General features: G+C 38.5%; 1 protein-coding gene across 1 annotated transcript in view; it reads left to right on the forward strand.

The window, feature by feature from the left end:
• ARID2 (AT-rich interaction domain 2) overlaps positions 1-21,692 on the forward strand; it is a 149,907-nt gene that overhangs the window by 65,112 nt on the left and 63,103 nt on the right. Inside the window, exons 4-6 of the mRNA XM_026648766.1 lie at positions 12,326-12,459; positions 13,411-13,629; positions 17,029-17,096. Coding sequence (XP_026504551.1) covers positions 12,326-12,459; positions 13,411-13,629; positions 17,029-17,096 — 421 coding nt within the window. The remainder of the gene's footprint in view (positions 1-12,325; positions 12,460-13,410; positions 13,630-17,028; positions 17,097-21,692) is intronic.

Genomic DNA, 21,692 nt, shown 5'->3' on the forward strand with positions numbered 1-21,692 from the left:
GCCCTGGGGGGAGGGCGGCGAGCCCCGGCTGGGGCTCGGCTCTCCCTCCCCCCCGGCGGCCAGAGCGCCGTGCCGCCGCCCCCCTCCAGGTGCCGCCCCAAGCACCAGCTTGGGTGCTTGGTGCCTGGAGCCGGCCCTGTAGACAACTGAAGGGGAGGTGGAGATGTCATGTGAACAGCAATTACCTGAATTACATTTCCACTGTCCTTGCTGCTTATGATTCATAACCTCTGAACAGAATGGAGAATGCTACATAAATGCCTAGAATGAAGCAAAGAGGTGCTCTAGCCTGACAACCTGAATGTGGATTTTGGAAATTCACTGACTGCCAGTGTCAGACAAAGAAATCAGATAAGGATGCTCTCTGTCATTACTTTACTAAAAGTGTTGGTTTGAGGAAGAAAGATTAAGAGGAGTAGGACTCATCATTCTATGGCTTTTATTAAATGGATACAGCTAGTGTGGCCCAGAAACAGTCTCCCAAATTGAAGATGTAATAGAGCTCTCCATATAAAATCTTGCAATAGTATGCCTATCCCAGAATCCTCATTAACGACTATTTAAAGGATTGCATGCCTCCTGTAATTTTGTTTTCCCTTAGTATGAATCCAGTGCTCTGAACAGGCCCACCCTCAGTTTATGTAGTATTCCTTGTAGGCTAATCTAGCATGGGATTCTTTTGTTTTGAATCTTCAATTCAGGATAGCAGGAAATGCCAAATAGGGCCAAAATGGCACATTGATTATATGAACACAACAGTTGTTTGTTTTTTCCATTTAAACTGTATTGTAACCCTATTGTAAATGCTAATTGTTCTAGTTGTGTGTCTCCTAAGCTTTTGAAGTATTTGCCTAGGGAAGGTGTATTTGCTTCAGCAACCCTTCCAACAGGAGGAATTTTTAGGTTAAAAAAAATTATGGAAAATGGGGGTTTGCGCCTCCATTCCACAGACGTGGACAAAAATACTTTGAGGTTATGACATCTGTCAAAAGCAGTGGATCTCTTCTAGAAGAAACCAATATTAGAAATAAGAAAACTAATTTTTCCTTCTTTCTCCTGCACTTACATGTTTACCTTCAAATCCTTATCAACCTATGTACAACCTAATTATGAAGCTTATACCTATATTAGAGCTGCTGTACAAAAAGGGAGACATGAATTTAAAAATCAAAACAACAAAAGCCAACTTTTTTGGTAGACACACAAGGTGGGTGAGGTAATATCTTTTATTGGGCTAACTTTTGTTGATGAGAGAGAGAAGCTTTGAAGAGGAGCCCTGTGTAAGCTTGAAAGCGAAAGTTGGTTCAATAAAAGATATTACCTTACCCACTTTGTCTTTCTAATATCCTTGGACCCACATGGCTACAATAGCACAGCAGACAACTTTTTATGTTGACAGGTAGACGGTACTGACCCAAACACAGCAGAAATACAGCACTTTCCTGGAAAATATGCCACCAAGAAGAAACTCTCTCCCCATCTAACAAGCAACCTAAAAAATTCAGCAGGAAATTCAAACTATCATAGATATCCATGTTCAAGTCAAAGATCTGCTTACCATTGAACACTCAGAAGTCTCCATCATGGCAGTAAACATCTGCTGTCTTCTCTTATCCTTCCTGTCATTGCTATGTTTCCTCCAACTTCTCTTTCTTTCCTTCATCATTAATCTTACTCTTCTCCGCTTCTGATGTACATTTGTTCCACAAGTAGCAGCATTTGCTCTGTCATCTTGTGGAAATTGGCTACAAGAGCTACTTTGAGGGCTCTTTCTGTATTTATTACCCCTTTGGGGTAGATTATTCTGGGATTTGGGATCTTTGTGTTCTTCTTTCCCTTGTTTTTGTCTTGACAGTGGATATGCTAATATGTCATCAAAAGGTGCACATATGGCCTGGCTGCCCTATGTTTGGATGCCTTTGGCAGTGCTCCTCTCTGCTGTCATATTTGTGCTGTGATTTGCACTGTATCTTTCAGTGCAAAAAAGAAAAGTGGAACTTAAAAAAAAAATGTTCTTAGAATTTGCAACATTACTGGAAACCTGCAGAATCGCTACTTCCTGGCCTCTGCGCAGATCAGTGAATTGTTTTATATCAGAAAGAGATGTATTAAACAAATTCTTTTAAAAAAAAAAAAATTTATTCCATTCTAGCCTCTGCTGTTGTAAGCATCAGGCTTCTTGTGGAGATTCTGTAGAGTAGGTGGCTCAAGATATCTCAGAAGCTTGAAAATTATTCACCATTTGTCACTTAGTTTAATAGTTAACCCCATAATTCTCACAACAGAAATATCAATCATATATAACTTCCTTTCTAGGTAAATTATGGCAGCCATACCAGCAGGAAGGGCCGGCTCTAACTTTTTTGCCGCCCCAAGCAAAAAAAAAAAAAAAAAAAAAGAACCCCCCCCCCCCCCAACACCCCCCCCCCCCCCCCCGCCCCCCCCCCCGCTGAAACAAAAACACCCCCCCCCCCCCCCGAACGCCGCCCCGCCGAAAAAAAAGCCCCACTGACAAAGTCCTAACTGAACTAGTGGCTCAGCAGTTTTCAGCACTGGCTCAGTTTGGTGGTGTAGATTGGCCCTCAAAAGGAATGCATTGTGGGGAGTAGAGGTGGAGTCTGGCAACCTGATTCAGACAGGAAAGAGCTGCATCAGAGAAGAGAACCAAGAATCTTTCTCTTTTCCTCTAAGAAACTTTGGTAGGGTCCACATTGCGATATAATTTTTGCCTTTGGAACTTTGGCTGATAGAAGCCTGATTGTATTTGTTTGGCATCAGTTTAGAAAGTTCAAAGTTGAGATAGTTATTCTCAAGTTCCCTGTTAAACTTCAAAGCCATGAGTGGCTCTGCTGTCTGTCAGTGTGTCAGGAAAATAGGAGCAATGCACGTTACTGTCCTGAAATGCAGAAAGATAATTAACAGTAAAAAGTTTGTGGCTTTTTTTTTTTTTTTAATTTTAACGTGTAGATAGTAATAGAATAGTCCGTTCTTCATTTTGGGTCAACAAAGACTGAGGAATAGCCAAGTCAAGGCTCTCTTTTTGTGAGATGGTAATTATACAGAATTCAATTGTTTTAAACCTACACCCTACTGTCAGACCTGTGATATCACCATGATAGGTGCTATATAAAACTACAGATAGTATGCTCCTGTGGTTCTTCAGCATCTTCATATTGTGAACTACTACTTCAGGTGAACATCCTTAGATGGCTCATCTTTCCGCCCTATGCCATATCTTCCCTGTTGTAATTATACTGCTTGGTTACATGGTGAAGTAATTCTAGACTAGTTTTAATTAGACAAGATGTAAAGTAAGCTTTTAATATTATGGGTAAAGCTATGTACTTTGTTAATCCCCCACACTTCTGTGCATGTGTTGTTTATTACCTATCCATAGGTGTAGGTCCTTACAGTTTTTCCTATAGTCCCAAATCTCCCTTGTTTTTTGTAGTTGTCTGTGCTCAAGTTCTCTCAAGGTCATATAGAAGTTTGATTCTTTCCTCTCATACCGCAAGCGTGTTATCTTCTCTAGATTTTATGCTGTTTGCAAATTTTGATCGGAGTTGAATTTTCACCACGGAAACATCCAACAAAGCCATGAAGCAGCCATGTGGAATGCAAAACATTTCAGTTGAGTTCAGATTTTGAAAACTAATTGCCAATAGCAAGAAAAACTTTCTTTGACCATGGAGAGATTGGAGGAAGTGGGCTAAGCCATCAATTTCTACAGAATTTAAGCTTTCATTAAGAAAAAAGAAAGTTTCTAGCCTTTCTGAGTTGATAAAATAACTTAGGTATGAACTAAATATGAACTGACAGTGTAATCTTCCTGAGTTTGCAGACAGACTGCTGTAGTACTTTTCCTGCTGTTCATTGCATTATTAAGCAATTGCAGAGAGAAACAAACAAGTCTGGTCAGCTTCAGTGTTCCTGTTCAAAATCATGTGGGCAACATTGAAACTGACAAGAATCATCCCACTTCAAGTGGTTTCTTCATGTTCCCACTTGTGGGATCAAAGTACATATGCCACAATGGGAATATACAGAGACTTATGATAAAGAATTTCAGTTACTTGTAAGCAAACTTCATTTTCACTCGATTGCTACTAAGAAAAATTAGGAGCAGCAGCAGGGGCAGGACTTGGGGCTACTCACTAGGGAGTAACTTGAAGCCATATATGTGGGAGTAGGCTCAAAAATGAGGCTCAGAAGGTAGGAAAGGCATACAGTGATTCCCACTGCTGTCAACATATGCACAGCAGCTAGAAGACTAAATAGTGTGATATGCATACCTCACTGAGAAGTTTCTCCCTTCCTTCCAGATAATCAGGTAGCTGCTGGGGATGGGACACTAAGTAGGGAGCAGTGGAAGGTGGGGAGAGAGAGTGAGAGCGCCTCCTCTCTTCCAGCAGAGGTGAAGGGGAGGGTGCTACTTAATTCTTTCAGATGTAGGCTAGATAGAGGGTACGTCCGTATCGGCGGGTAGCGATCGATTTATCGGGGATCGATATATCGCGTCTCGTTAAGACGCAATATATCGATCCCCGAACGCGCTCCCCGTCGACTCCGGAACTCCACCAGAGCGAGCGGCGGTAGTGGAGTCGACGGGGGAGCCATGGCCGTCGATCCCGCACCGTGTGGACCCCAGGTAAATCGATCTATAAGATACTTCGACTTCAGCTACGCTATTCACGTAGCTGAAGTTGCGTATCTTAGATCGATTCCCCCCCCCCCCCCCCAGTGTAGACCAGCCCAGAGGTTGGTAAGAAAAAGAGAGTTTCAGGAAGGACTCGGGTGCAGCACTCTGATAAGAATTTTAAGTCTTTTTTTCTTTTCTTGGTAGCTGAAAGTAAAGATAAGAGGAAGCTGGGATTTTCACTAGAATGTTGGCCTAGACATATCTGGTTGGGACTTCCTCATCTGTTGTATAAGCCCTTGGTTAGTAGGCGTGTAGTCAACTTTTCGTGTCCTGATTTAGTTGGTCAAAAAAAAAATCTAAAGGAAAGCTTAAAGTCTTGGAATAGGCCTACAAATAGCAAGAAGACTGTTTGAAGACTGACAGGTTTTACTCAGATAAAAAGCTGGTGGGTGTAGTACAAAAAACCTGGAGAGATACAGTTGGATATGGTATTGTGAGAGAAACAGTTTCATACAGCACCACAGACCACAGCTTGAGAAATGTACATACCTATTCCGGGGTAAATTCCATATGCAACTGGCTCATATACCATCTAGATTTCTTCCTGTTAACTGCTTTTCAAATTTCTTAATACAAGTTTTATTTACACTTTCTGATAAAATTAAAAAGCTGCTTTGTTATTGAAATATGTAGTCTAAATAGGCAAAATATTAGTCACTTTCATAAAGCTAATTTCCTCATAATTTTGATTAAAACAATAACCTATTTTAGTAACATAACATTATAAAACTAAAAATTAAGTTGCAAACTTTTTTCGTTCAGAAATATGGAAGTATAATTTGTCTTTTCTAAATAAAAGTACACTTTTTAAAGGTTTTGTTGCTAATTAAAAAATTAAGGTTTTTGCAGTGATAATTTGAAAATAAAATAAAGATCATTTGTATTTCTGCTGTTTAGTCTAAGTAGAAATTTGCATAATACATTTTGGTTTAAATTTTCAAAAGTGACCAATGACTTTGGTTTCTTCATTTTTAGGTGCCTGACTTGAGATACCTTTAAAGGAGACCTCATTTTCAGAAAGTACTGAGCACTTGTCATCTAAAAATCAGGCAACTGTGATTGTGCACCCAAAAAATCCCTAGTCACTTTTGAAAAATTAGGCCTTTAATTTTCCCATGTTTCAGTACTTTGTATGTTGTGTGGCTTTTTTGCTAGTGACCAGAAAGATGATAATCTACTTCCAAATTGACAAACTAAATTCTGTTCTGTACCTCTCAGGAGACACAACACAGAAGAAGGAGTAGGGACAGGGCCATCCCTAGCCATTTTGGTGCCCTACGCAACCCCTCCAGGTCTCCTGGGGGGGGGGCCTGGCCAGGGCCCCAAGCCTCCATGGGGGGGGAGGGGGCTGGCTTGGGGGTCGGGGAAACCGCCCCCCAGCTCGAGCTGGCGGAGCAGAGTGGGTTGGGGTCAGGTCGCTCCACTTCCTGCCGCCCGGTGAGTGCAGGGCAGGCCTGACTCCGCCCTCACGGGGCAGCGGGAAGTGGAGTGACCCAGCCCGCTCCACTCTGCTCCCCTGGCTCCCAGCCTTGGGGCTGGGGGGTAGGGGGGAACCGCTCCCCAGCACTCAACAGCGGTGTGGCTGGGAGCCAGGGGAGCGGAGCAGGCTGGGGTCGGCTCACTCCACTTACCCCTGCCGGTGAGTGCAGGCCTGCCTCCTGCTGCAGTCCTCAGGGGAGTGGGGGCGGGCTGGGTGGAGCAGGGACGGGAAGAGGTGGGGCTGGGGCGGAGCAGGGGCTGGAGCGGCACGTATGGGTAGGGACGGTCCTGAGTAGGGAGAGTAGCTTTGAGTTGCCTTTTCAGATCCTAGATTCTGTCTTTGACTTGTGGCCACAACTGTCACGTTACTCTTATTAGTGGTTGGGCTTCTGAATAGGCATTTTATGTTCTTCTATGTAATATTATTGTTATATTTAATAGTAAACATGTTTAAATAATGCTACGCTTTTGAGGCAAACCAGCAAAAATCGGGAAATTTAAGGTTAAGGCTGGTCCCCCCGATCCTGAAAACACAGGCTTAATTTTATTACTAGGGGTAATCCCATTGAGATAATTGAGACTACTCATGAGCCTAATGCTAAATCAGTGGGGTAAATTTCCTTGATTTCAGTGGACTTTGTGTGAGGCCTTATGGAAGTAAAATTCAGCATGTGCATAAGAGTCTTCAGGATGAGGGCTTGATTTTGTGCCTCCTTTGCTATCAATATTGGGAGTTAAAGCAGTCTTTAACAGGCCAGGTTTTAATATACCCTTATTTCTCCCTTATTGTGACAATGATGGAAAAACTAATACAAACTTACTGACCTGGTTTTATTTTATTTTTTGTTTGTTTGTTTGTTTTAACTTGCTCCAGGAGGCAAGTTGGTGAGTTGAATTTGGTGAAGCTGAGTAAGAAATCTAATTTCCATAGCACTGGATTTTCTTAATCTTTTGGGTTTTTAAAGTTAGAGCTCAACAATATTTTTTAATTGAAAAAATATTAGAGTAGTTGCCAGGGACTGACATTTGCTTATTAACTTATCCAGAACCAGAGGCTGGAAATATTTAATCTCCCTAAAAATATGTAGGCTGATTCACCATCTAGGCACCTGTGCAGTAGTTTTTCCCCTTGTGATTTTTAGCAGCCAATAGTAATGTATCTGAATTAGGGGCTGATGATTAATCACAGTTCACTCACGCGATTAACTCAACAAAATTAATCACGATTAATCTCGGTTTTAATTGCACTGTTAAACAATAGGATACCAATTGAAACTTATTAAATATTTTTGGATGTTTTTCTACATTTTCAAATATATTGATTTCAATTACTACACAGAATTCGAAGTGTACATTACTTTATATTTTTATTTTTATTACAAATATTTGCACTGTAAAAAAGATAAAAGAAATAGTATTGTTCAATTCACCTCATATAAGTACTGTAGTGAAATCTCTTTATTATGAAAGAGCAATTTACAATGTAGATTTTTTGTTGTTGTTACATAACTGCACTCAAAAACAAAAAAATGCAAAACTTTATTGCCTAAAACTCCACTCAGTCCTACTTCTTGTTCAGCCAATCACTAAGACAAACAAGTTTATTTACATTTATGGGAGATGATGCTGCACACTTCTTATTTATGTCATCAGAAAACGAGAACAGACGTTCACATGGCACTTTTGTAGCCGGCATTGCAAGGTATTTATGTGCCAGATATGCTAAACATTCGTATGCCCCTTCATGCTTTAGCCACCATTCCAGAGGACATGCTTCCATGCTGATGATGCTCATTTAAAAATGTCATGCGTTAATTAAATTTGTAACTGAACTCCTTGGGGGAGAATTGTATGTCTCTGGCTTTGTTTAATCCGCATTCTGCCATATATTTCAAGTTATAGTCGTCTCGGATGATGACTCAGCACATGTTGTTCATTTTAAGAACACTTTCACTGCAGATTTGACAAAATGCAAAGAAGGTACCAATGTGAGATTTCTAAAGATAGCTACAGCACTCAACCCAAGGTTTAAGAATCTGAAGTGCTGTCCAAAATCTTAGAGGGACGAGGTATGGAGCATGCTTTCAGAAGTCTTAAAAGAGCAACACTCCGATGCGGAAACCACAGAACTTGAACACCAAAAAAGAAAATCAACCTTCTGCTGGTGACATACTCAGAGGATGAAAATGAACATACATCAGTCCACACTGCTTTGGATTGTTATTGAGCAGAACCCATCATCAGCATGGACACATGTCCTGTGGAATGGTGGTTGAAGCATAAAGGGGCATATGAACCTTTAGTGCATCTGGCACGTAAATATCTTGCAACACCAGCTACTACAGTGGGTATGTCTTCACTACCCGCCGTATCGGCGGGTAGCAATCGATTTATCTGGGATCGATATATCGCGTCTCGTTAAGATGCGATATATCAATCCCCGAACGCGGTCACCGTCGACCCCGGAACGCCACCAGAGTGAGCGGTGGTAGCGCAGTCGACGGGGGAGCCGCGGCCGTCGATCCCGTGCCGTGTGGACCCCAGGTAATTCGATCCAAGATACTTCGACTTCATATCTTGGATCGATCCCCCCCCTCCCCCCCCCCAGTGTAGACCAGCCCAGTGCCATGTGAATGCCTGTTCTCACTTTCAGGTGACATTGTAAACAAGAAGCGAGCAGCATTATCTCCTGCAAATTGTAACCAACCTTCTTTGTCTGAGTGACTGGCTGACCAAGAAGTAGGACTGAGTGGACTTGTAGGTTCTAAAGTTTTACATTGTTTTATTTTTCAATGCAGGGTTTTTTTTTTACATAATTCTACATTTGTAAGTTCAAATTTCATGATAAAAAGATTGCACTACAGTACTTGTATGAGGTGAATTGAAAAATAATTTTTTTTTGTTTTTTACAGTGCAAATATTTGTAATCAAAAATAAATATAAAGTGAGCACTGTGCCCTTTGTATTCTGTGTTGTAATTGAAATTAATATATTTGAAAATGTAGTAAACATCCAAAAATATTTAAATAAATGGTATTCTATTATTGTTTAACAGTGCTCCTAATTGCAATTAATTTTTTTTAATCTCGACAGCCCTAATCTGAATGTAAAGTACTAATCTCTAACTCAGAAAGCTGGGAATTTACACTGGCAGATGATATAAAGCACTCGTGTCTAACTCCAATGGTTCTTCAGCTAGAGATCACTAAATAATTTCTGGATTCAAAGAAGATGGTAATCAGAACATGATCTAAGTTTACATATCTTGCAAAACCCCCAGAGCTAGAAATTAATGCTTTATATGACTGGAAAGATGAGGTTTTTTTCAGATCATATGAAAGCATAAATTCTTAGCTTTCACATTTGGAGATTAATGCTTTATCCCATTCATCTCAAGCCTTGTTTTAAAGCCACATTAGAGAATCTAAATCGTTCCTCTGGAAAACCAGTTCAGATATATTTTGGAATGTGTGGAATTATGGGACAAGTAACCCATGATTCATCACACTGTTTCCTGTCTGTCAATCTGAATGGTCAACCATTCTAGTACAGCTTTGTGCTCTCACTGTTTATTTAGAAGTAACCACTTTATTTATTGATGCCATGCTGTTAATTTTTGTATTACTGGAAAACCAATTTACATAGTTATTCAGTACATCTCTCCCCATTACTTTAAGACCATTTGATCCCACGCGTTGTTCAAGGCTACCTCTTGTGCAGGGTTTGCACATGGTTCTTTGACTTGGTTGTTGCATTTTTTTTTAAGAGAATGTATTAACCGTTTAAAAAAGATTACCAGAAAATTGTTTAAAAGTTGTAAAGTGAACAAGGCTTTGGAAAACAAAACTGTCGTCTCCAATCTTTGTGTTCTTCCTGCCTGATGCATCTAGTGATGCAACACTCAGTATAGGATGCATAACAATTCATTGCTAGGGAGTGGAAGTGATTGGAGCAATACATTTTGATGGTGGCTGATTATAAAGAAAAGTAAAGCTTCTATTGTGATGTATCTCTTTTGGTAAAATACAATAGAAGGAAAGGAAATACTGAAAAAGTATGTAAGTGTGTGGGCTTTTGTAAAGTATTAGTCTTTTTAAATATCCCATCACTCCAGCAAAGAGTGAAGTTTATTTAAAAAGGAGCTGCAGTCATTTTTTCATTTTGCTCAGAGCAGCATTGTGAAAATGCACATGCTAAAAAGCAACTCTTGACATATGAAAGTTATAAATAGTATTTGGTTGAAATTTTGATTAAAGGGCTCAAGGTGAGGGAAAGAAGTGAGAAGCGGAAGGAAAATGAGCTGTAAGGGAAGAACTGAAATTTAAGTCCTAAAGATTGTGGGAGGGGAAATGTTGACATTTGACATTAAGTGGAAAGAAAATTCAGTTACTCATAATTTTTTGGGGTCTGCTCTTTTTCAGACATTTAAATGAAAAGGTAAATAGCATCAGCGAGGATCTATATTTTGAAGAAATATAGAAGCAACAGTATTTAAATATAAATTTATTTTAATCAGCAAAAGCAAAGTGATATAGTTAAGATTTCTGCTAGGTCCTTAACTCACCATATGGAGCCTATGTAATAAAGATGGTTTCCCAGCAGTGGTTCATCTAATAATACTTATCATTTACATAGTGCTTTATGTGTTCAAAGTACTGTATGTCTGATTAATCATAATTGTTTTATGGAACACCTACTCACAGCCCTTTTTAACTCTTAATTTTCTTCCTCTTATGAGATTAACTTAAACCTTTAATAAAGCTTTTTATTATGAAAATTATATTGGTTGAAATGTAAAGATATGTTTACTTATTTTAGGCTCTGGTTCAGCAAGGAATTTAAGCATGGTTTTAATTCTAACCATGTGAGTAGTCCCATTAAATTCAATGAGAATAGTCACATGCTTAAAATTAGGCCAATGGTTTTCAACTGGTCCACAGACTTTCTAAGGGGTCCACGAAAAGTGATTATTTCAGATCCCAGAAAAGGCATTCAGTTTTTCTGATCAATCAAAAGTATGTGAATACCCCCACCAAAACCCAGAATACCCCCACCTATAGGTCAAAACCCAGAAGTGTTGTCATTACCATAGAAGCCCACAGTTTAGCGCCCTTTCTCACATTGTGTCAAATGCTGTGCCGAGCATGTGCCCCCCCCCCCCCCCCCCCCCCCCCCCACGCCCCCCCCCCCCCCGCAACCTCCTCTTCCCATCAAACACACAAACCCTACTGTCTCTTTATTAAAATGCCTTTTTTTTTTTTTTGGTCTTTTATCTGGCAAAAAAAATTTCCCTGGAACCTAACCCCCTCCCCTATTTACATTAATTCTTATGGGGTAATTGGATTCACTTAACATTGTTTCACTTAAAGTTGCATTTTTCAAGAACATAACCACAGTGTTAAGCGAGGAGTTCCTGTACATTAACAGTTTGCCTTGTTACCACCAATTTGATGTATCCAGCCATGACTCTGTATAGTTTCTATTTTCCTACCCCTTTTGACATAGCCTGTCACCTCATAAAATATCACATTCTGTCTGCATTACTGCATGAGAGATTCTAACGGAGTTCCAATAGTGTCATTTAGCTTGTTACTGAGTCTTAGCATTTTCAGTGTCCACATGTTGAATTTAGCATATTTATATTCCTAGTATTTTCTTTATGAACCACTATTTTTAACCTGTTGATTATGTCTGTGTTGCCTACTCTTCGCCATATTATGCTTTTAATGGTAAACTATGTAAAATATTTCTGATGAAATTTCTTGTAGTAATTTGTAAGTACTTCTACCTGCAGGTAATAAAAGCACATACAAAAATATGTCAGGTAACAAAAGCAAAAACTAATCCACAGAAAAAGAAAATGGACTTAGTTACAAGGTGGCTAGTTATACTATAATTTTTAGCTAAGGAGTATTGTTGGCAAATATAAACAAATTTCATATCTAAATCATGATTCCACTTATCTGCCTGTATCACCTTTTGTCAGTCTGATTCATGGTTTTGTATTTTATACCACAGTTTAACTATTGCTTTCACTAAACCTCTTTTTCTGCAGTTGCTACTGTTTCCTTCAGCAGTTCAACTCTTAGAGGACAGGAGTGTTAGTTGCATGATAAATATTAAAAATCTTTGCTTTCTTAATTTCAGCTATCTAGAAAAGTACGAGAAAGTACATCATTTTGGGGAGGACGATGATGAGGTACAACCAGGCAATCCAAAGCCACAACTTCCTATAGGTGCAATTCCATCTTCCTACAATTACCAGCAACACAGTGTGTCAGGTAAATTACATTTTTGAGAAAAAGATTGTTGTGATATTTATTTTAATTTTCCATGTTTTAACTGGGGCAGTCTTTAAATGCATTTACAGTGTTATTAAAAAACATCAACACTTTATGTCAGTCAAATCATTATCTAACAAAAATATTTTCTCCTGTTACCCAAAAAACAAGAAAACCTCCAAATCCATAAATAATCCCAATTCCTCCAGAGTTTGGGTAAACAGATAGATAGGCCTTGAAGTGATATTCTTTGAAAATCAACAAACTCAGGATCAATTGGGCCAAGTTAAGGAGTGAATTTCAGAGTTTTCACCAATAATGGTCTCCCTGCAGCTCACAGATGTTTAAATCTGGGTTCTGCTGATCTCAATTTCTGGGTTACAACTTGAGGAGCCAGGTGGTCCATAATGTAGCCAGAGAATCCATACCATATGGGGCTCTTCAGATCAAAATGCAAATCTTGACTGGAACACAGACACAAATTTGATGCCAATACAGTCCACTTAGATTGTAAAGCTCTTTGGGGCCGGGACGGTCTATTTTTGTTCTGTATTTGTACAGCACCTAGTACAGTTAGGCCCTGGGCTCTTAGATGGTATGATAATACAAATAAATAATATTGTATCTCTAAATAATTGGGCTGCATTCTGTCCTAGCTGAAGTTTAAGTGGTTTTCAAGGTTCTCCTCTAGTAGAGCGTATATTGCAATGTTCCATTCTGAAATGAATAACTAACTGGCAAGATCCATATCCGATGGGAATGGTCTCAATGTTCTGGCCCAAAAAAAGATGGAAAAAAACAAATGAAATGTTGGAAAAGTTGGTTTAATGCCATGAATTATTTAAATTAAAGAGAATTATTGATATTTTACTTACTATGTCAGCCAGAATATTCATTTTATTAGTTTGGCTGCAGAAACATTGTTCTCACTTTTTTTTTTGTCTTGGTTAGATTATCTTCGTCAAAGCTATGGGCTGTCTATGGACTTTAATTCGCCAAATGACTATAATAAATTGGTGCTTTCACTGTTATCTGGACTCCCCAATGAAGTGGACTTTGCTATTAATGTGTGCACTCTTCTGTCAAATGAAAGCAAGCATGTCATGCAGCTTGAAAAGGACCCTAAAATCATCACTCTACTGCTTGCTAATGCTGGGGTATTTGATGACAGTAAGTTTTAAGTTGAATTCTATTTTTACTGTATATAACATTTTTAATATCTGAGCAGGAAAGCTGCAAATATATTTTTGTAGCTTCTTTCAATTTAAATAATCATCATTCTTCATTTATAGTAAATTTTAAATAATTTACTGAAGAGAAATTAACTTGATACTTAGTTTTCTTTTTTAATTATTTCATAACTTGTGCTTCACATCAGGCTTTGAATATTAAAATTACCTTTTTATTCAGCTAGCATATATATATGTTTTAGAGACTTTATCATTTAACAGTTTAATTTAGTTTTCAGTGGTATTTTTAAATTACTTGAGTTAAGTGATAAATGTTTAGCATTAGATTTCCATTTAGCCTCTGATGTCAGGACGTGTGTGTTTGTTTGTTTTCCTGATGAATGCATAGGACTTCGTTGATTTTTAAAAGATGTGCATTTTGATGTAAATTACATATTAAAAATAGAAAGAAGCATCTCATAGAAATGACACACTGAGTTTATAGTCTGATAAAAAAAAGATTTTTTAGCTCCTAAGCACAGTGAAATTTAAAAATCAGACCTCAATATCATTAAAATGATCTCAGTCTGGATTTAAGAAATATTTAATTGGCCTGCTTGCATTTTTAGTATTTTAAGAAGTTGTATTTCACAAAACTATTTCAATACTGAATTATTTCTCCTGGGTAGATTGACCAGTGTGTTGGCTGTTAGGCCTTCTTGTTCCTTGATTTATGTTCTTTTGTAATCAAATATATGACCAAACCATCCTGTAATTTCACTGAATGACAATAGGATAAAATGTAACTCCTAGCTTATGGAAAAAAGGAATCATTCACTATTTTAATTTTTGTTATGTACAAAGCTTCTCTAACAAGAGATAGTAATGTTTTCCAAAGTTAATTTTATCTAAATAAATTCTCAAATGAGCATTCTTTAGTTAAAGAATATTTTGGGATGCCCCTAATAATAGATACAGTGTGTGGGTGTGCGTGCACACGCATGCATGCGTGTACATATTCTTGCAAAATACTGCATCAAAATTACTATCTTTTTACTTGTTTTCCTTCAATTGTGGGGAAGAGTATATGTGAGGCACATTATATACTCATTTTTAAAAATATTATCAACTTTTTTATTTCCTTAATCATTTGTAGTATGTAAAAAGTTCTTCATGTCAGTAATGTATGAGTGCTGGCCTAATTTCTCTTTCAGATTTTTTGGGTTGTGTGTCTGTCCCTTTACTGTGCTTTTTCTTAATAAGATGTCCCTCACGTTTGACCAGACCAATACATTGTCTGCATCTGGGCTAGTCACAAGGACTCCCAAGTGGAAGGAATGTTTAAAGAGTGTCTAAAGTTAATTTTAGTTCCCTAATTAATCCTTCCCAGAGGCCCATCCTTAGATTCTGAATTTGAGTGGTCACTCTGCTGAGAGTCAGGACAATTCCTTCTTCAAAGTAGCTTTTACAGAAATGAGAAAGGTGCTTCAGCAAGGTTTGAATGTTCTTTAGTTTCATGCCTTTTTGGACACTCAGGGCTAGTCCTCCATTGTTAACTTTTGAAGGTCAAGCCTGTGTTTCCATACGGTTGTTTCATTGGTGTCCTGTACTAGCTGTTCTTTCTGTTATGGTCTTCCTCAGCTGAGAAGTATTTGAGGTAAAGTTCTAGGCCATCGCTAACAACAGCAAATGAATAATCGTTGGTATTTGAGAGAGGCAAATTTGTAATAGACACGTTCTTTTGTTCCACTAGAAGGATTTTATTTTCAGCTACTCTCTAATACATCCAGCAGTGAGGGTCTGATCAATGCAAAAGACAGATGTGTCCTATTTCCCTACCCATGTAGTGAGGGAATACTTATTTTCTAGAGCAGAGATCTCAAACTCAAATGACCATGAGGGCCACATGGGGACTAGTACATTGGCCCGAGGGCCGCATCACTGACACCTCTCCTCCCCCGCTGCCCCTGGCCCCGCCCCAACTCCACCCGTTTCATGAGGCTCCGCCCCTTCCCCGCCTCTTTCCACCCCTGTCCCTCCCCCATTCCAACCCCTTCCCCAAAGTCCCTGCCCCGCCTCTTCTCCACCTCCTCCCCTGAACGAGCGGCTCCCTGCTCCTCCCCACCTCCCTTCTGGAAAGCGCCTGGAGTTAGGCAGAGGAGTGGGGACATGGCATGCTGGGGAGCTTGGCAGCTGCAGGAAATAACTCGGGGGGGGGAGCGGGGAGCTTGGCTGGCTGCAGTAAATAACTCGGCGGGCCGCACCTTTGAGACCCCTGTTCCAGAGCATATATATAGTTTTCATCATTGTAGTTTGTGAATTGTGTTAGTTCTCTTTTTTGTGATGTAACATTTCTAGTTATATTTTTCTCAGTTTTGTTAACCTCTTAGGATTTATTCCAGTTCGAAAGTTTGAGATAACTCTTACCTTGCATGTCTTAGGACAGCCTCTCTCTTTCAGGAGTACTGTCTCAGTTTTTTAACATTCGTTTTTCATTTTAAGTTCAAGTTCTCTTATGTAACCTTTTTTCCCATCTTGTCAGTAGGATTGTTTTAAATAACTTGTTTGTATCCTCAAAATATTTAATTAGGCCTTGCATGCCAAATGCTGTAGAAGCCTTGGTCTTGGATTCTGTAAGATGTCAAATGCTGCTTCATTATTTTCAGCTGAAAATTGTAACAATTTTTCCCAATAAAAATATACTGTGAACCAAATACTGTTTTATACAACTTCATATTGACAGTAATCGCAGACTTCCAAGCTGCAAAATAGTTATTTTCCTGTCAAGGGAAATCCTGTGAACTAATCTTTGCTGCTTCCAAAGAATGATAGGCCAGAAAGTTTGATGTAATATTATTTACCGGTTCCACCAAAGCAGCCAGGAATTATCATAAAGCTTCTTTGTAAAATACTAATATTTTAGTAAGTGGTAGTGTTGTCTAGCCATTGTGTTGGCTTCTTGAAAGCTTCAAGGGAAGTTTTGCCTAGGCACCATGCTAAACAACTGGGAACATCTTTACTCTTTACTATGTACAAGCAAAAACTAGTTGCTGACATGAGATTTAAAACTAGGAAACCACTTCATACTTTTGTCAAAAGAATTCTAGAAAAGCATATCATGGCTCTTTAAGGTACAAGGCAAAGGTACACAAAGTTTAGACCATTCAAATATTTTCTTGTGCCTTAATAAACTGTAGTACTGCAACAGCAGTCAGTTGAGTGTATCGCAATAGCGATTACAGTGGTTTACTACATCTTACTGCAAAATTACTCGAAGAAAAAAGAAAACTTCTGAGTGGACTGTAGTATTGTTGAATCTTTATTTCCATTGTTGATTGGTAGAAAATCAAATGAAAATGTTCAGCTCATTTTGACTAATTGTTTTTTTTTATGCTTAAAGCTTTAGGATCATTTTCTACTGTATTTGGAGACGAATGGAAGGAGAAAACTGATAGAGATTTTGTTAAGGTAATTTTGAAATTATGAAACTGTTTTAAACTGTGCACTGCCAGTAGCAAAGTCTAAGTCTCTTAAAGCATCAAAATGGTTTTCACATAAGTTGTACCAGAATGTGACTTTGAACTACTTTCCAGTTTATTGCTTTCAAGAAAATATAGTAGGATACTAACTCAAGGATATTTGTGATAAAACTTGGGGGTAAGTAGGAAGAAAAGCATTAAGAAAAAGGAAGGGCGAGTTGTAGAATAGACAAAGGTTACAGAATTTTTTTAAACAAGCCCTTCAATTAGGAGTTTACATTATAGTAGCTAGGTTTGCACAAGACATTTTTGTTTTTTTTCCACTAGAGGGCATGATATGCTATATTAATGTGTAGCAAAATTACTTCTGGCTACACATCTATTATATGTAAACACTTCCTCTGTGTCCTAGATTAATATTTGTATGGTGCTCGGTAGCGTGTAATATAATATATATGAAAGGGATTTGACATTTCATTATGTTTGCTTAAGGGGATTCTATCATGTTAATATAACACAACAGATTTCCTTAAGAAGGATTCAGATAACTTATATTATTCAAATTGGAAGAATTTTAAAAAATGTTTTATTTTGCTAATTTTTGCTGTTTATTTCCAGGTGACAGAAATGGCCGGTGGGGGGTGGGGGATTAGACTAGTTAGTTCCACTTCAGTTTATAGTCTGGTTTCTGCTCAAATTCTTTCTTTCTTTCTTTCTTTCTTTCTTTCTTTTTAATATATCAACTGTATGCAGCAATATTTGCATTACAGACATTGCAGAGGAATTTTTATATTCATGTATTGTGTTAAGCTAGTTTTTACATACCCAATTTGGCCCAACATTAAAGTTAACAGTGGTGCCCATTAAATTTTTTTTTATTGCTAAAATACAAATAGGTGGACTCTCCCAAAAGAATAAAATTGAGAATAAAGAAAATAGACATTACTTTTTATGATTGGAGCTTGGACGTATGTTAAAGTATACTAAGGTTAAGTGTCAAAAATTGTGCCTCGTGGTCTTTGTCTTCACCTTTTCTGTCAGACAGATGTCCAGAAATATTATACTTGGAAATTTTTATTCAAAAGTAGCTAGCTTTTCTGGTTTTGCTATCCCCTAAAACTGAGGCAGTTTGTGTAATAGTTAATGAAAAACAACATCAGGTGCTATGTCTAGATATGTAAACATTTGAAATTATATTGAATTGTAATTAACGAACATATAATAAATTATATCATCTTAAATAATTATAGTATATGAAGACAGATGGTTTTAATAAACTCTCTTAATTGGGTGTTAAGTAGAACCAGCATAGTTGCAATAAGGTTTACTAATAAGAAACGTGGATGTGCTCCAAGGATCTATTTATAAATGTTACATGGTGTATAGTACCACATTACTGTAAAACACATTTGAAGGCATGCCATAAACTAATACCACATCTAAAAATACCTATATATTACAATAATCCATTTTTTTCATAGAATCTTATTTTAAGCAGTTTGTTGATCCCACCACAGGAAGTTATTTATTTCATATAGCAGCTATGCTTCTGTATATAAAATAATGGTATTTTTAAATTTAAAATTCCCCTGTTATTCTGTTGACCCACAACAAATGCATTGTGTTGGCAAGAGCAGGAGGTTGCATGCTTGTTCTTTTCTCTTTTGGATTGCTTATACATTTATAAAATTAGCAAAATGGTACTTACTTAGATCTGTGCTCTCTTCTTGCTCTTGTTGTTCAGGTTTTCTTTTGTAAATGTTGGTTTCTCTGTCACTTGTTCTGCCAGGTGCAAATATTTATTTTGATAGGGTCATCATTCACTTCTCCTATCATGTTTCCTACAGTGACAGTTAATAGTAAGGTTTTGCACCATTGTGTACTAATGTGGTGACTAATCCCAATTTAATCTCAACCTCTTTTCCTAATCTAGATAAAGACCAAGATTCTTAAATCAGGTCTTGCAAATTGCTCAGTTCCAAGCATTCCTAGAGCCAGAGACTTGGCATAGGTAGAACTGGTTGATATTGAGGTACTGACATCTTTCCCTTGAGAACAGTATGAGCTATGAACATTGGAAGTTTATTGATCCAGCTAAAAGTCAGAGTTGAATGAGTCCTTGGATATGAAAGTCAGAAGTTTACAGTGGGGATTACAGTGGACGAGAAGCTGGATATGAGTCAACAGTGTGCCCTTGTTGCCAAGAAGGCTAACGGCATATTGGGCTGCATTAGTAGGAGCATTGCCAGCAGATCGAGGGAAGTGATTATTCCGCTCTATTTGGCGTTGGTGAGGCCACATCTGGAGTATTGCGTACAGTTTTGGGCCCCCCACTACAGAAGGGATGTGGACAAATTGGAAAGAGTCCAGCGGAGGGCAACAAAAATTATTAGGGGTCTGGGGCACATATCTTATGAAGAGAGGCTGAGGGAACTGAGCTTATTTAGTCTGCAGAAGAGAAGAATGAGGGGGGATTTGATAGCAGCCTTCAACTACCTGAAGGGGGGGTTCCAAAGAGGATGGAGCTAGGCTGTTCTCAGTGGTGGCAGATGACAGAACAAGGAGCAATGGTCTCAAGTTGCAGTGGGGGAGGTCTAGATTGGATATTAGGAAAAACTATTTCACTAGGAGGGTGATGAATCACTGGAATGGGTTACCTAGTGAGGTGGTGGAATCTGCATCCTTAGAGCTTTTTAAGGTCCGGTTTGACAAAGCCTTGGCTGGGATGATTTAGTTGGGGTTGGTCCTGCTGTGAGCAGGGGGTTGAACTAGATGACCTCCTGAGGTCTCTTCCAACCCTAATCTTCTATGATTCTATTATTCTAAGTTGTGAAATTTGAGTGCCTAATACCTCTGTTCTGACAACAGATGCCTCAGCTCTTATAGGCTGTCCAGGTGAAACCTTGACTCTTGGTGCCTTTGTGGCTCTCTCACTTGAGCTTCTGAGAGGGCACTCCTGTATTAGTCTGTTCTGGAGAATAAAGTGTTTCTTTAGACCTGACAGCCAGAGTTGTCTGTCGCTAGCCTTCTTTATCTAAGGCCTGGTCTACACTACGTGTTTCTTTGGTTCTGAAGTAACATCTTTAAGGTTGGCTCAGGTCCCAACTGAGGTGAATTTCATCCTCGTTCTGTGGTTTTTAGAATCAGACAGATCTCTTTCAGGCTATGTACTTCAACTGTTCTCCTTATTCTGAGAGCGCTAGGAGCCTTCATCTTTGGCTTTACCTGTACCCTGGTATGAAGTGATACAAGCCCTTTATATAGTAGCAACATTGTTAAAGAAGTCATCAGAGAGATATACTACCAATTGTCCTTCACCTAAATGACCTCAGGAGTCAGCTCTGATCTTTCCATGGAGTGTTTAAAATCTCCTCTAGCCAGCATGGGGGGATTTATTAGACACATACTATAAAGAGGAATGTGGGGATGAACTGGTCCTTCATCATTGCCCCCCTGATGACAGTGTTATGATGCCTTCTGTGTCACCACCAAATGATTTTTAGCAGTTTCAGGAACATGGGGCTAATTGGTGAAGAAGTTGGATTTGAAAATGACATTGTTTCAGGAGAAAATGCCAATGTTATTTGATATCCTTGTCAAAAGGCTAAGATTGCACTGCCCATTACTTATGGCTGTCTTGCTCCTGCAATGTATTGATATTTTGCCTCAACTTCAGTACCTACTGTGGTTAAAAATAATTTTTAAAAAGCTCATCAATTGTACCAAGTGCTAGAGTTTTAATATTTTTTAATAAGCCTATGCCAAGATGACATTGATGTCAGCTTCTGCAGAGAGAACATGCCAAGTCCTCATGTTCTATACCTCATGAGAGAGTCCAGGATGACTTACCTCTGAGAAGAAAGTCTACTCTTCGAAGTCTAAACTTCAAATTACCCAACCGTATTAGATGGATACATTTTTTTAAATCTGAGAGTGCTTCCTTTTGGACTTTTAGCCTGAATATTTTAAAGAGACCAAGAGCATATTGTTTGACGGTCAGTCTAACTAATGCCATGGCACTGTGAGAGCATCTTATGATTTTGGTATCACTGCAAGAGCACTGGCAACAGCAGTAACCCTACATTCCTAATTGGCTTAGTTCTCTGGGCCTTTGCAAAGACTTTAAAATTAAGGTTGAAGATGTGCATTTGAGGATACACCACCTCTTCCGTGTTTTAAAAATACAAACACTAGAGAAATAGTAAGTCTCGGGCATGATTCTAAGATCATCTTCCTTTTGTTATCACTAGTGAAATTTGCATGTTTACCCTCTTCATCACTTTCCAATAGAGTAACATCAAAAAGGGTATATTGGATTGACAAGTGAAATTCAAGGCAATCTGGTTTTGCACACATCGTTTAAACATGACAAAACCTCTCTTCCTTGAGTGTCTCAAGCTCCTTCTTAAAAAGGGCCCCCTCTAGCTCAAAGTGATGATTGCAATAGAAGTATCATTCTCCTAGAGGTTTTACTTCATTTTTTGTCCTAAATTATTTCCTGGATTTTACTCTGTGATGATAGAGCTGTTGCATTTCACATAAGAGACAGCTGTATTTTAGTAGTGAATTAAGTGATCCATATATA

Source organism: Terrapene carolina, unplaced genomic scaffold, assembly GCF_002925995.2.
Source record: "Terrapene carolina triunguis isolate 2854851 unplaced genomic scaffold, T_m_triunguis-2.0 Scaffold68, whole genome shotgun sequence".
In the NCBI taxonomy this organism is placed as follows: Eukaryota; Metazoa; Chordata; order Testudines; family Emydidae; genus Terrapene; species Terrapene triunguis.